We start from the raw sequence: 15,285 nt of genomic DNA, 5'->3' as shown, positions 1-15,285 counted from the left end.
TCCTTTAAAACTTACCTTACACAACACTTCCTAGTATGCCCTCTCTAGTGGACATACTATCCCACGTGACACCCTTCAAGCTCATATAGTTGTAATTCCCAAAGAGGACAAGGACCCAACCTCCTGCGCAAGTTATACTCCAATTTCGCTTCTTAATGTCGACCTCAAACTCTTCTCCAAAATCTTAGCCAACTGCCTGGCCCCCTTAATGCAGGGTTTAACCTGTTCACGACCTGTGACGTAATAGCACATAAGCAGCAAAGGCTTACCGGTAACACCCGCGATCGGTGCCAGCACCGATCGCGGGTGTTTTCCTGCTGATCGGCGCCAGCAAAGCCCATGCGCCGCCATCTTTTCGTCACCATGGTAGCCTCGGGTCTCACGAAGACCCGCGGCTACTTCGCGTTAACCCATGCATTACAATGTGCTATCAGCACATTGTAATGTATGAGTAGTAAAATACACATATACTGCCATACTGTAGTATGGCAGTATATGATAGGATCGTACAGACAACCTAGGGTTAAAGTACCCTAGGGAGTCTGAAAAATAGTAAAAATAAAAATAAGTTAAAAAAAAATTATAATAAAAAAACCTAAAAACTCAAATCACCCCCCTTTCCCTAGAACTGATATAAATATAAATAAACAGTAAAAAGCATAAACACATTGGGGGTCATTTACTAAGGGCCCGATTCGCATTTTCCCGACTTGTTACCCGATTATTTCCGATTTGCGCCGATTGTACCTGAATTACCCCAGGATTTTGGCGATCCGATTGTGGCGCATCGGCGCCAGCATGCGCGCGCCGGAAATCGGGGGGCGTGGCCGAACGAAAACCCGACGTATTCAGAAAAACTGCCGCATTTAAAAACGGAAAATGTGTCGCTCGGGACGTGCTTACCTTCACTCAGCAGGCCTTGGTGAATTCCGGCGTGTTCAGATGCTTTTCAGCGCAGCAGCGCCACCTGGTGGACGGCGAAGGAACTACCTTATTAAATCCCCGCCGGACCCGAAACCAGCGCAGAGAACGCGCCGCTGGATCGCGAATGTACCGGGTAAGTAAATCTGCCCCATTAGGTATCGCCGCGTCCGAAAATGTCCGATGTATCAAAATATGATAACTGTTTTTCACTGCGTTTGATCCTGTAACAGAAAATCGCGCCCAAAGTCGAAAATGGCACTTTTTTGTCATTAAAAAAAAATTCTATAAAAAGTGATCATAAGGTCGAACAGTCCTAAAATTGATAACATTCAAACGTCATCAAAATCCGCAAAAAAAACCCCACAGCTCTGTACACCAAAGTATAAAAAAGTTATTAGCGCCAGAAGATGGCAAAATCCCCCCAAAAATTTTTTTACAGGAGGTTTTAATTTTTTTAAATGTATGAAAACATTATAAGACCTATATAAATTTGGTATCCCCATAATCGCACCGACCCAAAGAATAAAGTAGACATGTCATTTGGGGCGCACAGTGAAATCCGTAAGATCCAAGCCCACAAGAAAACTGCACAAATGCGTCTTTTTACCAATTTCACTGCATTTGGAATTTTTTCCCGCTTCCCAGTACACGGCATGGAATAATAAATACCATCTCTATAAAGTGTAATTTGTTACGCAGAAAACAAGTTGTCACACAGCTCTGGACATGGAAAAATAAAAGAGTTATGGATTTTTGATCATGGGGAGTGAAAAATTAAAATGAAAAAACAAAAAAGGATCAGGTCCTGAAAGGGTTAAGACTAGACAGGTTTCATCCCCACTAGAGAAGCGAGGGACAACACACGAAAGCACTTAACCTGATCCACCTGGCAAACGCAAACTCCACCCCGACAGTTATACTATCAGCGGATGCCAAAAAGGCGTTTGACCGGGTGGGTTGGCCCTTTCTTTTCGGCACTCTCAGACACCTGGGCTTGGGTTCTAACATGATGACCTGGATAGAAGCACTATACTCGAGGCGATCTGCAGTGGTAAGGGTCAATGGAGTCTATTCAGACTTACTAGAATAAAGAATGGTACAAGACAGGGATGCCCATTGTCCCCACTTATCTTTACCCTGACAATGGAACCCCTCCTCCGTAGAATCAGAAGCAACCCTGACATTTCTGGCCTGTAAGTAGGCTCGCAGGAGGTCAAAGCACCGGCTTATGTCGACGACTTACTATTTTTTCTCACAACTCCCCTTATTACCATTCCAAATTTACTCAAAGAACTTGAGGAATTCAGTACACTTTCCCATTTTAAAATAAACATGCTAAAGTCTAAGGCCATATTGTTAAATACCCCCCGGGATTTGGGGGATCATCTTAGGGAACAATTAACCTTTAGATGGGCATCTTCATCACTCAAGTATCTAGGCATTCACCTCCCCGCAGACATTGAAGATACATTTCGCCTTAACTTTCCCCCATTACTACAGACCCTTAAGCTACTGTAGATCAGAAAAGGTGGTCTACGGGCTACCTGTCCTGGTTTGGCAGAATTGGAGCAATCAAAATGAATGCTCTGCCCCGTCTACTTTACCTCTTTCAAGCTCTACCTATCCGGATACCTACCAGTTATCTTATAGAGATCTGTTCGCATCCTTTGCCTGGGCCAATAAACCTGCTAGGTTAAAGAGGTCCATATTACACACAGCAAAGAGAGAGGGGTGTTTGGCCCTGACCGATGTTACTCGGTATTACCAGGCATCTCACCTGTGCAGAATCATTGACTGGCTGCACCATCAGAGCTCTAAAGCATGGGTTCAATTGGAGCGACATGCCACTCAGATTCCCCTGCCCTGCCACCCGTGGATATGAAGGAAGCGGTGGAGGGACCTTACCCGACATCCCACAATCCACCCTACTGGTGTTTGATAGGTGTAGACAGACTTGGGATATCTCTCCGGGAGACTCTTCCCTCACGTCAATACTGGGTTACCCTGACTTTCCTATGTGGCTCTCGTCACCGGTCTTTAAACAATGGATGACCTCTGATCGTTTTAGGGCCTGCCACTTCATTGTAGAGGGTAAATGGTGCAGGGGGAGACTCTGACGGCTCCAGCAGATCTGCCTCGGGCATCCCTGTGGCAGGGCATCCAACTGACTCATTACCTGACCTCCCTACCAACCCCCTCTTTGTTCGCAAGACAGTGGACTGGGTTTGACGGGCTCTATATGCGGAAAAGTCAGGTTAGGGGAGCACTCTCATCTTCTTATAAATTGTTAACAGCCCCTCCACAGGATTACATTCCACCCTACATCCTAAAATGGGAGAGGGATTTGGAGTTTAGCCTCACTGAAGAGCAGCGCGAAAAGATATTCATCATGGCCCACAAAACAACTATAAGTTCAGTCTACCAAGACACTAATTCTAAGATTCTCACAAGGTGGTGTAAAGTTCCACACGTCTTACACAAGATGTTCCCAGAGGCCCCCTCATGTTGCTGGCGGTGTGGAGGTAGGAACAATCCTGTATATATTTTTGGAGTGTCCTAAGCTCGTTCCTTTTTGAGACCCCATTCTTGAGGTGGTTCCTGAGGTGACAGGTAAAGCATTACAAAACGACTCGGCCTGGGTCCTGTCACATCATAACGAGGTCTCCCTTGCCAAATACAGGCGTTCCCTGATCCGACATTTACTGAATGTGGCTAAATCATGTATACCAGCCTGTTGGCTCTCTACTGAACCACCCACAGTGGTTGAGAAGAGTGGAGGAGATTAGTCGGATGGAGAGTCTGCTGAAATCCTAGAAGCGCGGCGGTTGCTCCCCCCCTTGCTCTTTCCCTATCTCACCTTATTTTACCCTATTTCCCTTCTCTAACTTTACCCCTCTTGACTCCCACCCCACCTTTTTTCTTTTTTTGTCCTGTTTTTTATTTTTCATCCATAATTTTGATTACTCATCTGTGCCTCATGTGTGCCTCATTGTTACTGAGGTAGCCTGGAATTCGTTGCTTGCATGATAATCGTGCAATACTGGGCTCCAACTTCACAGAGCTGGACCATATATTTCTGTATATGTTGGATTGTTTTTTTGTCCTTTAGTCGCTCCCAAAGTAGGTTGTTTATAAAATTTTTGTTTTTAAAATTGAATAAAAATTGAATACAAAAGCTACATACAATGTCACACCACAATTGAAAACACACAAAGGGAAAAGGATATATCCCAGAAAAATCCTTTACTTAAAAAATGTGGATGCATGTAAACATAAACACCAATAATATAAATATATGGATACATTTGCACACATATAGGTCATTCTGTGTATATATTTTCAATTGAATTTCATGAGGGTTGCGTCATCTTGAAGCTTAGACCTTTTGATGGATACAAAAGGCAGGAGAACTGTCTACAGATCAAGGAAATCCATGTATGACATCTACAAGAGGTCAGAAAAACAAAAACACCAACTTTTCCTTAAAAACATTACAAAAAAGGTTTGAAGCTTGTAGCCTCATTGAGGCCTTTCAGGTGCACAGTATCCAAGAGGGTACCTCAACTCACCTCAACTCCTTTTGCAATAACCTCTTCTTGCCATCACCTCCCTTGGAACCCATGAGGACCCTGTCTATCCCTCGGACTGTGAGTCCCCTAGGATTACAGCCATGTTCTTCAAGAAAATGCTTAGGAATAAGTTGTAATTTTTTTAAATCCTTTAGGAGGCCTGAGCTGGTGTCATCCCTGGCTGCTCTTATACTCTGAATGTGTTCCAGAACTGGTACCTTCAGTGGTCTGGTCGTCATGCCAATGTATATTTTTCCACATGGACAACGTAGAAAGTAGATCACCGACTCTGTATTGCAGTTAATTTGGTATACAATTTTATATTCTTTTTCCGAATTGGAGTTGTTTTCCGAATTCAGTGCACGTTCCATGTATTGGCATGCTTTGCACTTCCCCCAGCATGGTGTGCCCCCCTTGTCCAGCCAGCCTTTTTTTATATAGGGAACACAGTGGCTACGGACCAGCATATGCCGTAGGTTCCGTGACTTCCGCCATGTAATGGAGGGATGTGTCTTAAGACTTTGTGCTAGATCTTTATCCGTCAAAAGGATTGGCCAATGCCTCTCTGCAATCTCTTTAATCCCCCTACATTGGCAATCTCACTGGCTCTTCCTTTTTCTTCCTCGGTCTACTTACCAGGAGAGAGCTACGGGTTTAATTTTTTGCCTGATTAGCTCCACGTTTAATGGTTGCTTCTCTGTAGCCTCTGTCCTTGAATCTCTTAGTGAGATCATTGGCCTGATTTTCAGAAGAGCGGTCGCTGGAGCAGATGCCTCTCATCCGCAGGAACTGTCCCACCGGAATAGCTCTCTTGGACTGCGGATAATGGGAGGAAGATGCATGAAGAAAAGAATTCACAAATGTCTCTTTCCGATATACATCGGTAGTAACTAAACCTTTCGGATTCCTTCCAATCAGAATGTCAAGGAATTCTATCTGATTAAGGCTGTACTTCCAGGTTAGTATGATGGTTTGTTGGTTGACATTGATTTCCTGCAAAAATATCTCAAGATCAGTAACAGTACCCTGCCACATGAATAGTATATCATCTATATACCTCGACCACAAGATGAAGGTGTCATAACCATGGGTGCTGTCGACGATTTCTCTCTTCCACAGCCCCTGGAAAAGGTTGGCATACGAGGGCGCACAAGTCGCCCCCACAGCCGTTCCCTGGAGCTGTAGGAAAAATCGATCACTGAAAACAAAAAAATTATGTTTTAAAACAAAATCCAAAAGAAGCATAACAAATTCAACTAAATCTGTGTCTATGTTAGACATATCCAGAAAATATTTAGATGCCTGCATCCCCTGGTCATGGCATATAGATGTGTACACAAGTAACCAAACACATATCTGTGTCTAGATATACCCCCTCTAATCGACGTAGAACATCTGTGGTATTACAAGTTATAAATGTTGTCTGCATTTCATAATTGGCATGTTTTTGCTGTCCCTTGCATCTCTTATCAAAGTCCATACCACCAGAAGAAGGCCCAGCAGCAGGTGTAATATGTATAACACCCCTAACATTAATGTCCTGACATAATGTCATCCCTGCAACCTCAGTTTACAAACCAAGAGCTGTGCAATTATGGAGAGGGAAAGAGAAAGCAGAACTTTATACAGGCAGTCCCCGGGTTACATACAAGATAGGGACTGTAGGTTTGTTCTTAAGTTGAATTTGTATGTAAGTCGAAACTGTATATTTTATCATTGTAGTTCCCGACAATTTTTTTTTTTGCCCCAGTGACAATTGGAGTTTCAAATTTTTTTGCTGTAATAGGACCAAGAATTATCAATAAAGCTTCATTGGAGACAATTTTAAGCTGATTATTGCAGTCTGGGACTATTTTAAAGCATCCAGAGAGCTTCACCAGAGGTCACAGTGGGTAGAGGGGTCTGTCTGTAACTATGGGTTGTCTGTAAGTCGGGTGTCCTTAAGTAGGGGACCGCCTGTATTATATTCTGCTGCCTCTGCCTCCAGTGCCTATCCATTCCCGGACACCTGCATTATAGGTCGTATTTCTATGTAGTAGCAGGGTGGGCCCCCAGAATCATTTTCACCTTTGGGCCCTAGGCAGGGTCGGATTATAGGCAGGGCTCCCGGGGCGTGGGGGTCTCTGTGGGGGAGAAGGGAGGCCTGGGATGGGGGTCTTCGCCTGTGGGGGGCATCTGTCCTTGTCTTGGGGTCTCTGTCTGTATAAATGTATTACTGGGGGGTAGGCAGCTGTATATATAGATGTATTACTGGGGGGATGGCGTCTGTATGTAGATGTATTACTGGGGTGTTGGCGGCTATATATAGATGTATTATTGGGGGGGTTGGCGGCCGTGTATATAGATGTATAACTGGGGGGCGTTGGCGGCTATATATGTAGATGTATTACTGGGGGGTTGGCGGATGTATATGTATTACTGGTGGGTAGGCGGCTGTATATGTGTCAGGCTCCAGGGGTAGTGGACCTAACGGACCACCGCGGTCGATGACGCTTAAATAACATCACGCTTAAATTTCTCCAAAACTGCTTTGAAGTTAACAGCCGCATCCGCTTGTTATCCACCGTGAGCAATCGTGGCACCCATCAGGCCGACAATTTTTTCATCGCCAACTTAGCATGTAAATTATTAATTACCGTTCTGGTCGAGACACCTACGGCCTTTGCTACTTCACACACTTTCGTTCGTTGATCAGCAAGTATCATGTTGTGGACTTTTTGAATGATTTCCTCGGTAACCACGTCTGCCGGGCATCCTGGTCGCTCCTCATCAAAAACGGATGTTCGTCCACATTTAAATTCGTTGAACCAATATCTAACTGTGGTTATAGATGGCTACATTACCCCATAAACAGCATCCAACTTTGCTTGCTTATCTCCTTGCATTTTTTCACATCCAAAAACAAAAAACGAACTGCTCTTTTTCCATCTTAGCAGAAATCACGAAACACAAATGGCTGCCAAATCCATGCTAACCAATCAATCAGTCTGCAATTTGTTTTGCTTTTGTTAGATATATGGCAGCACACGATGATAACACCAACTTCCCTCAGGAACACCCTCTGTCGTCAAACATGGGTACTTATTGAACCGCCCTCGTTGATGTATAAGTGGGGGGTTGGCGGCTGTATGTAGATCCAGGGTCGGACTGGGGGGTCTAGGGCCCACCAGTGAAGTTGATTTTGGGGGCCCACCTACTGCTACAAGGAAATATTGCATGTACAATATAAGGCTGCGATAACACAATGCATTGTGTTATGAAATGCTCTGGAAAATTCCCTAAACGACTTGTGATATACTAGTACGTCAACCAATCAGAGATGGTGATTCCTTTTGTAAATAGCTATTTTCTGCTCTCAGACACTTTTGATAAATCTCCCCCATGATGTGAATGCAGACTAAGGCCTCATGCATGCGACAATTTTTACAATATAGGCCCCAAACAGAGAAAGTTCCAAAGGAACTGAACACTCACGCGTGTCTCATGGTTAGGTGAGACACGGTGGAAGCACTGTGCCTTACTGCACTGTGACCATGCAAAATAAACCTATGGTGCCACGGCTAGCTTATGTCTCACAAATATGTTTGTGTGCATGGGGTCTAACGTCAGGTTCACAAGCTGCACTTGACTAGTGTATTGAAATGCATTTCAAAACACAATTCAAGTGCAACCTCGAAATATGGCATATAGCTAATAACGTAAACCTAAAAATTCAAATCACCCCGTTGCCTAGAAGTGATATGAATATAATTAAACAGTAAAAATCAAACATGTTAGGTATCGCTGCGTTCGAAAATGTCTGATCTATCGAAATATAATGCCATTTTTGCCATTCATGAAATATAAATTCAATAAAAAGTGATCAAAAGGCTGTACAGTTATAAAAATTGTATAAGCAGAACCAGGATCAGGGGAGTGGTATTAACTTCTAAAAACAATCTCTTTATTATGTCACAAAAAACGACATGCACCAGAAATTAGTGCGACAAACAACACAAAGCAATGGTTACCAGTCTAATCTGATGTGTAAAGACATGTACCATGCGGAAATACATATACTCTAAAAAAGTACATTGCCTGTTATTAGTAATACCCCGATAGTCCTACCGTGGTTCAGACGTACTTGAGTCACAAGTGTGAGCGGGAATGGGGTACACAATAATGGGTTCTTTCCCTAACCGGTCCCCAAATTTGACTCCCGCTCTTACAAGAGCAGTCCCAGACTGTCCCTGTAATTCTAACTAGTCCTCATCCAGATCCGCCTCCCTGACGCGTTTCATCGCTATTGGAATCTTCAGAGGGATAAACATTTGAGGTAGTTATGAAGAAAATTGCACTTATTTTTTGTGATAAAGTGCTTTGAATCGTGCAGGGCTTGCTGTGTGCTCGGCCCTTTAAGAGCCCGCTAGTACCGCGTCCTAGTGGTGGATTGCGGGACTCTCTCTCAGCGGTATGGCAGTAGGTTGGCGCCAAATACACGTACTTCAAAGTACGGTGTCTTTACACATCAGATTAGACTGGTAACCATTGCTTTGTGTTGTTTGTCGCACTAATTTCTGGTGCATGTCGTTTTTTGTGACATAATAAAGAGATTGTTTTTAGAAGTTAATACCACTCCCCTGATCCTGGTTCTGCTTATACATATATAATTGGTATTGGATTGCATTGCTTATTAAAATAAAAACAGTTATAAAAATTGTAGCATTGAAAACGTCCCCCAAAAAATGACACCACCCACAGCTCGGTATACCGCAGTATGAAAAAGCTATTAGTGCCAGAAAATGGGAAAATTAAGATTTTTTTTTTTTTGCACAGGAGGCTTTCATTTTTGTAAATGTATGAAAACATGGTTGTGAAGGGGTTAATTATACACTATTACAGTGGCATAACAAGACACCAGTGAGCCCTGATGTGAACTTTGGATTGGGGCCCCCATATATCTAAAATTGTGCTGCCACCCACTCACTAATAACATATCCAGCAGCGGCCTTCCCTCACTAATAACATGTCCAGCATTGGCCTCCCCTCACTAATAACATGTCCCAGCAGCCCCCTCCCCACTAATAACATATCCTAGCAGCAGCCTCCCCTCACTAATAACATGTCCAGCAGCGGCCTCTCCTCACTAATAACATATTCTAGCAGCGGCCTCCACTCACTAATAACATGTCCAGCAGTGGCCTCCCCTCAGTAATAACATGCCCAGCAGTGGCCTCCCCTCACTAATAACATGTCCAGCAGTAGCCTCCCCTCACTAATAACATGTCCAGCAGTGGCCTTCCTTCACTAATAAAATGTCTAGTGGCAGCCTCCACTTAACAATAACATGTCCATTGACAGTCTTCTCATGGCCTCCCATGCAGTAGAGGGAGCAAAGACATCTCTGTGCGCTATCGGAGTGCATACTGTATAATGTCACACAGTGTGCACGGCCAGAGAGCACACACGTGCATCTGCCCGTGAACTCTAATAATCAATTGTATTTGTGTTATCTTCCCGTAATGGACCCGCAGGTAGCGGGCCCCTTCTGTCACGTGGCCTGATTGTTACGAAACTAACACTCTAACTACATATAGCGTATGTATGTACATATCATAGTCTATTTACACGCATAAGTACACCTTCATAGAAAGGTGTACAGGACACACTATATACACACATGAACACAAGCTGGACACACTATATACACACATGAACACACGCTGGACACACTATATACACACATGAACACACGCTGGACACACTGAACGTGTTACCTGAATATTTCCGATTTGCGCCAATTTCCCGGAATTGCCCCGAGATTTTGGCGCACGCGATCGGATTGTGGCGCATCGGCGCTGGCATGCATGCAACGGAAATCGGGGGGCGTGGCTGAAGGGAAACCCGACGGATTCGGAAAAACCGCTGCATTTAAAAAAAAAATAAAGTGTCGTAAAACTTGCACATACCTTCACTAGGAATAGGCCGGTGTACTTGAGTGCATTTCGGCGGACTTCAGCGCAGCAGCGCAACCTGGTGGACGTCGGAGGAACTGCCTTAATGAATCCCGGCCGGACCCGAATCCACCGCAGAGAACGCGCCGCTGGATCGCGAATGGACCGTGTAAGTAAATCTGCCCCACTATATGCACACATGAACACACGCTGGACACACCATATACACACATGAACACAGGCTGGACACACTATATACACATGAACACACGCTGGACACACCATATACACACACATGGACACACGCTGGACACAATATATGCACATGAACACACGCTGGATACATTATATTCAAATGGACACAGTGGGGCAGATTTACTTACCCGGTCCATTCGCGATCCAGTGGCGCGTTCTCTGCTGTGGATTCGGGTCCGGCCGGGATTCACTAAGGTAGTTCCTCCGACGTCCACCAGGTGGCGCTGCTGCGCTGAAGTTCCCCGAGGCCCGCCGGAATGCACTGAAGTACACCGGCCTATTCCTAGTGAAGGTAAGCGCGAGTCCCGCTACACTTTTTTTTTTTAAATGCGGCGGTTTTTCCGAATCCGTCGGGTTTTCGTTCGGCCAATATTCACTGCTCACCTCCTCCTCCACAAGCTCCGTCCCGGCTTTCTATCACTTCCTAGTCTGCGGGAGCCTGGAAGGGGATGGGAGGAGCAGGGGCTGGCAACTCCGGCAGCTGCAGCACACAAGTGGCAGAGCAGGAGTCTGTGCGATCTTCAGGATGAATATGCACAGCAAGAACCCATCTTCAGCAGGGGTAGGACGGGAGCAGAGTGACAGGTGTCAGGGCCCACCGGGGATTTCCCCGGGAACCCCGGCAGGCCAGTCCGAGCCTGTGCAGATCTATTACTGGTGGGTTGTCAGCTGCATATATAGATTTTTTACTGGGAGGTTGGCAGCTGTATACAGTTTTATTACTAGGGGCTTGGCGGCTGTATGTACATGAATTAATGGGTATGGCAGCTGTACGTAGATGTATTACTGTAGGGCTGGAGGCTGTATGTAGATGTAATACTGGTGGGATAGTGGGTATCCTGCATTAATGTATGCTGCATTCGGTCGGGCATCCACCAAATTTTGCTCCCAGAAGCCCCCACCAACCTTAATTCGGCCCTGGCCCTAGGTACCCCAGTCCGACCCTGCTGAGACCAGTGAGACCAAGCAGAGCCACCGTTCTGGAGTCCAAGTATTTCTTCCCTGTTGCTGGCCCTCATAATCAATAATACCAGTCAAGCCTCAATCTAGCAAAATAAGGATAATGTGTAATTTCCTGTAAATTACAATGAAGTCATTAGATCATGTGACCAGTGGCTGAACAGTATACAGAATGCATTCATGCGTGCACGTGGTGTTTTGGGGATACGTTATTAAATGCATGCATGTTTAGTACATGTTACCGTGCGTTTGGCTTTTTTCTTCAATTATAGAAATGTAAGCACCTGTGACAATGTTAACCCAGCTGCTTACACTTCTAGCAATGAAGAAAAACGCTTTCAAAGCAGCCAAACACACTGTAACCTGTAAAATAAATGCATTGTGAAGCATGCCTTCAGAAGCATGCGTTTAAAAACATATCCCCAAAATGCCACGTGTAAAGGCACCCTCAAGCTGCAGTACTGAGGAGATCCAGACCCTAAAGTCACTGCATGGTGTCCCATTCATGCATAACTCAGTACACGCGTTCAATCTTTGACACTAGCTAGACCTCCGAACTACAGCATAATGGGAAAGCGACAGATGCAGGAAAATGGACGAATGATCTTGAAGAATTGCGCCGGACTTCATCCTCGTTGGAGAATGCATCTCGGGGATCGCAACAGGTTCAGGTAAGTAAATCTGCCCCATTCTTTCAGTTATTTTCTAGACAGAGCAACATGGGCAAGAAACAATCCATGAACTACAGCATTATAATTCACTGGAAACAAGACGATGGGGCACATTTACCAAGGGTCCGCATGGGGCATTTTTGTCGGGTTTCCCGACTATTCCTGGTTTGCGCTGCATTTAAGTGGGGTTTTTGGCGCCGACTTGCATGCGACACAAATCGGAGGGCGTGACTGACGGACAACCCGACTGATTTGGACTAAGCGTGGGATTTACAATTCAAATTGTGTCACAAGACATACACCGGGAAGAAGAAATTGAACTCCATCAGCGGGGAAGCGACAGATGCAGGAAAATGGATGCGCAAACTTGAAGAATCAGGCCGGACTTCATCCTCGTCGAAGAACGCACCTTGGGGATTGCGACAGGACCAGGTAAGTAAATCTGCCCCATTCTTTCAGTTATTTTCTAGACAGAGCATCATGGCCCAGAAACAACTGATAGCAGCAACTTTCTGCAACATCTTTCCTTTCTATGGATAACCCCTTTAATCCAGCTATAACGTCATTGACCTATAATGAGACAAAAGACTTTGAATCCCTTTAGAAATAATTCCTAATAGTCATTTGCCACCTTAAATATCCAAAGTAAAGAACACGGCACTAGTGCATAATTCCTCTCCCTTCTTCAGAGCTTCCCGACTACATGTTGAAGATCAGGGTGCCTGCCGTCTCATTATGTGAGCAGCTCTGCGCAGTGTTTACCTAACGCTGTCTGCGCTGCTTAGCCCCTCCCAACTCTAAACGGAAAAGCACGAGAACACAATCCCCGCCCTCCCCTGTAATAGACAGAAATGTAATCCTCTTCATTCACCAATCGTGAGCTGCTACATTGACAGCTATCACAGCTAACCAGTTAGATCAGAGCTCCATCTCTTAACCGCCTTCGCAGAAAGCGGATTGTACAAGGCGGCTCCCCGTACATTTATTCCAGACGTTGAAGCGTTTCCACATCAAAATGATCCGTTTTGGGAGAGCGCTGTATTTCCAGCTGATGATTCTAAACAGTAGACGTTACTGTAAAACCGCTGCGGTAACGGTCGGTTACAGGAGCAATCTACACCCTGGCTATGGCGGAGCTGGCACTGGTGCGGCCAGGTTCTGGTGGACTCCGTTATCCGAACGGCGGAGCATGTGCTCTAAGTCAGGGGAATCCTCGGACCCCGAAGGTATAGTGAAGGCCACGGCAGACCCGGAGAGTGCCAACTCTGCGACCAGCGGTACCAAGGAGGACAAGTGAGTACCATCCATGACACCGAGACCTGCCGCTCAGGGCCCGGCGGAAGCTACATCAGAGGCGGAGTAACCGGGCGCACGGTGGCCATTCTAATGTATATGTGGGGTTTGTTTCTCGGGGCTGTGTGATGGTATGTGGTCACACTATCAGTTACTTCGGTCACCCTGATCCTGCTCTGTGCAGGTACAGAGGAGGATGCTTCATTGTGTAGGATGTAGAGGCGCCGCCTCTGTGGGAGCGGAGTACAGGCCTCTCCTCTCCAGGTCCTAAGGGCGTCCTGCTAGGGACAGGCAACTTCTTGCACGTCACATGTATATCAGAGGGAAGAATAATCAGCTTATATCCTTCCCTCACTAGCAGTGAATATATCACTCCTAAAATAACAGAGACACTGAAGCCTTAGGCCAGAGACACATGGGGGAGATGTATTATTGTGTGGGACTGTAGACCCGTGCAGTAGAACTAGAAAGATTAACCCCTGTGTGTGATGCTGGATGATAACCACTTAGTGACCACCCATACAGAATTCTCCATTGACCTTGCAAAAATTCTGCACGGGTTAGAGCAGTCCGAATTGGAATGACATCCTAACAGTCCAGTTCGGAATGACGTTGATCCGATTGTTAACCCGATTGCAGAATTGGCTTACATACCTGGAGAGGGAAGGGGCTCACTTGCCCGTTCTTGCGACACCCCACAATGCCTTTCGGCCACGAAAGTGCATAGGTTGCCGCTTCTGATGTGCTGCAATATATGGTTATTGCAGTCCATTAGTATGAACAAGTGATCAGATGATCACATGTTCATGTCACATTATAATATTAATTAAAACATTTAAAAAACACACAAAAAAATTACAATGAATTAAAATTCCCCAAAAGCCCCCAATACAGATGAAACAATATATAATAAAAAAAAAGTTTAAAAAAGGGAAAAAAAATCACAACACGTGAAGTAACATTACGTCCTAAAATACGCAGTCCATAAAAATATAAATACGGTTATTCCCAGTGGTTAACTCCGTAACAGAAAAACACACCCAAATGTCAGAACTGCCACTTTTTTGCCATTTTGCAACACCTAAATCTTTTAATAAAAAGTGATCAAAACATCACATGGTCCCCAAAATGGTAGCATTGAAGACATTATCATGCTCTGCAAAATATGAAACCTTACACAGCTCCGTACTCTGAAGTATGATAAACTTATTGGCATCGGAATATAGTGAAATGGAGAATTTTTATTATTTTTAACCCCTTAGCGCTCTGCGCCGTAGCTGTACTGCGCTGAGTCACGCGAATAGCGCACAGCACAGCTACTGCGCAGAGACGATGCCGGTTCAGCGCTGCACAGCAGCCGAACCGGCATCGGGGGTCGCAGAATTTCAGCGGTAATCTACCGCTGACATCCCCGGCTAACACCCGCGGTCGGAGTGGGCTCCGATTGCGGGTGTTTAACCCGTTAAATGCCGCGGTCAATGCGACCGCGGCATTTAACCTGCCTTCCGAAAAAAAAGTAAAAAATCCAGTACAGAATTGATGCTTTTCTACTCATGACCTCAAAAAAAGTTCCTAAATTTTCAACAATAGGTGATACCAACCCCCCAAAATGGTAACACCCGCAAAAAAAATGCAGTCACATGGCCCAAATAACGGAAAAGCGAAAATTTTATAGCCTTC

General features: G+C 45.1%; 1 protein-coding gene across 2 annotated transcripts in view; it reads left to right on the top strand.

Moving 5' to 3' along the window:
- Positions 1 to 13,158: 13,158 nt before the first annotated feature.
- Positions 13,159 to 15,285, top strand: part of GLS (glutaminase) — a 142,273-nt gene continuing 140,146 nt past the window's right edge. Inside the window, exon 1 of one of the 2 annotated variants that reach the window (XM_072120882.1) lies at positions 13,159 to 13,605. In XM_072120882.1, the coding sequence (XP_071976983.1) occupies positions 13,328 to 13,605 (278 nt within the window). In that variant the 5' untranslated portion in view covers positions 13,159 to 13,327. The remainder of the gene's footprint in view (positions 13,606 to 15,285) is intronic. The other variant, XM_072120883.1, reaches the window with a different exon arrangement.

Source organism: Engystomops pustulosus, chromosome 8, assembly GCF_040894005.1.
Source record: "Engystomops pustulosus chromosome 8, aEngPut4.maternal, whole genome shotgun sequence".
In the NCBI taxonomy this organism is placed as follows: domain Eukaryota; kingdom Metazoa; phylum Chordata; class Amphibia; order Anura; family Leptodactylidae; genus Engystomops; species Engystomops pustulosus.
Note: the sequence above shows the minus strand (reverse complement) of the source record. Positions and strands in the feature narration are given on the sequence as shown.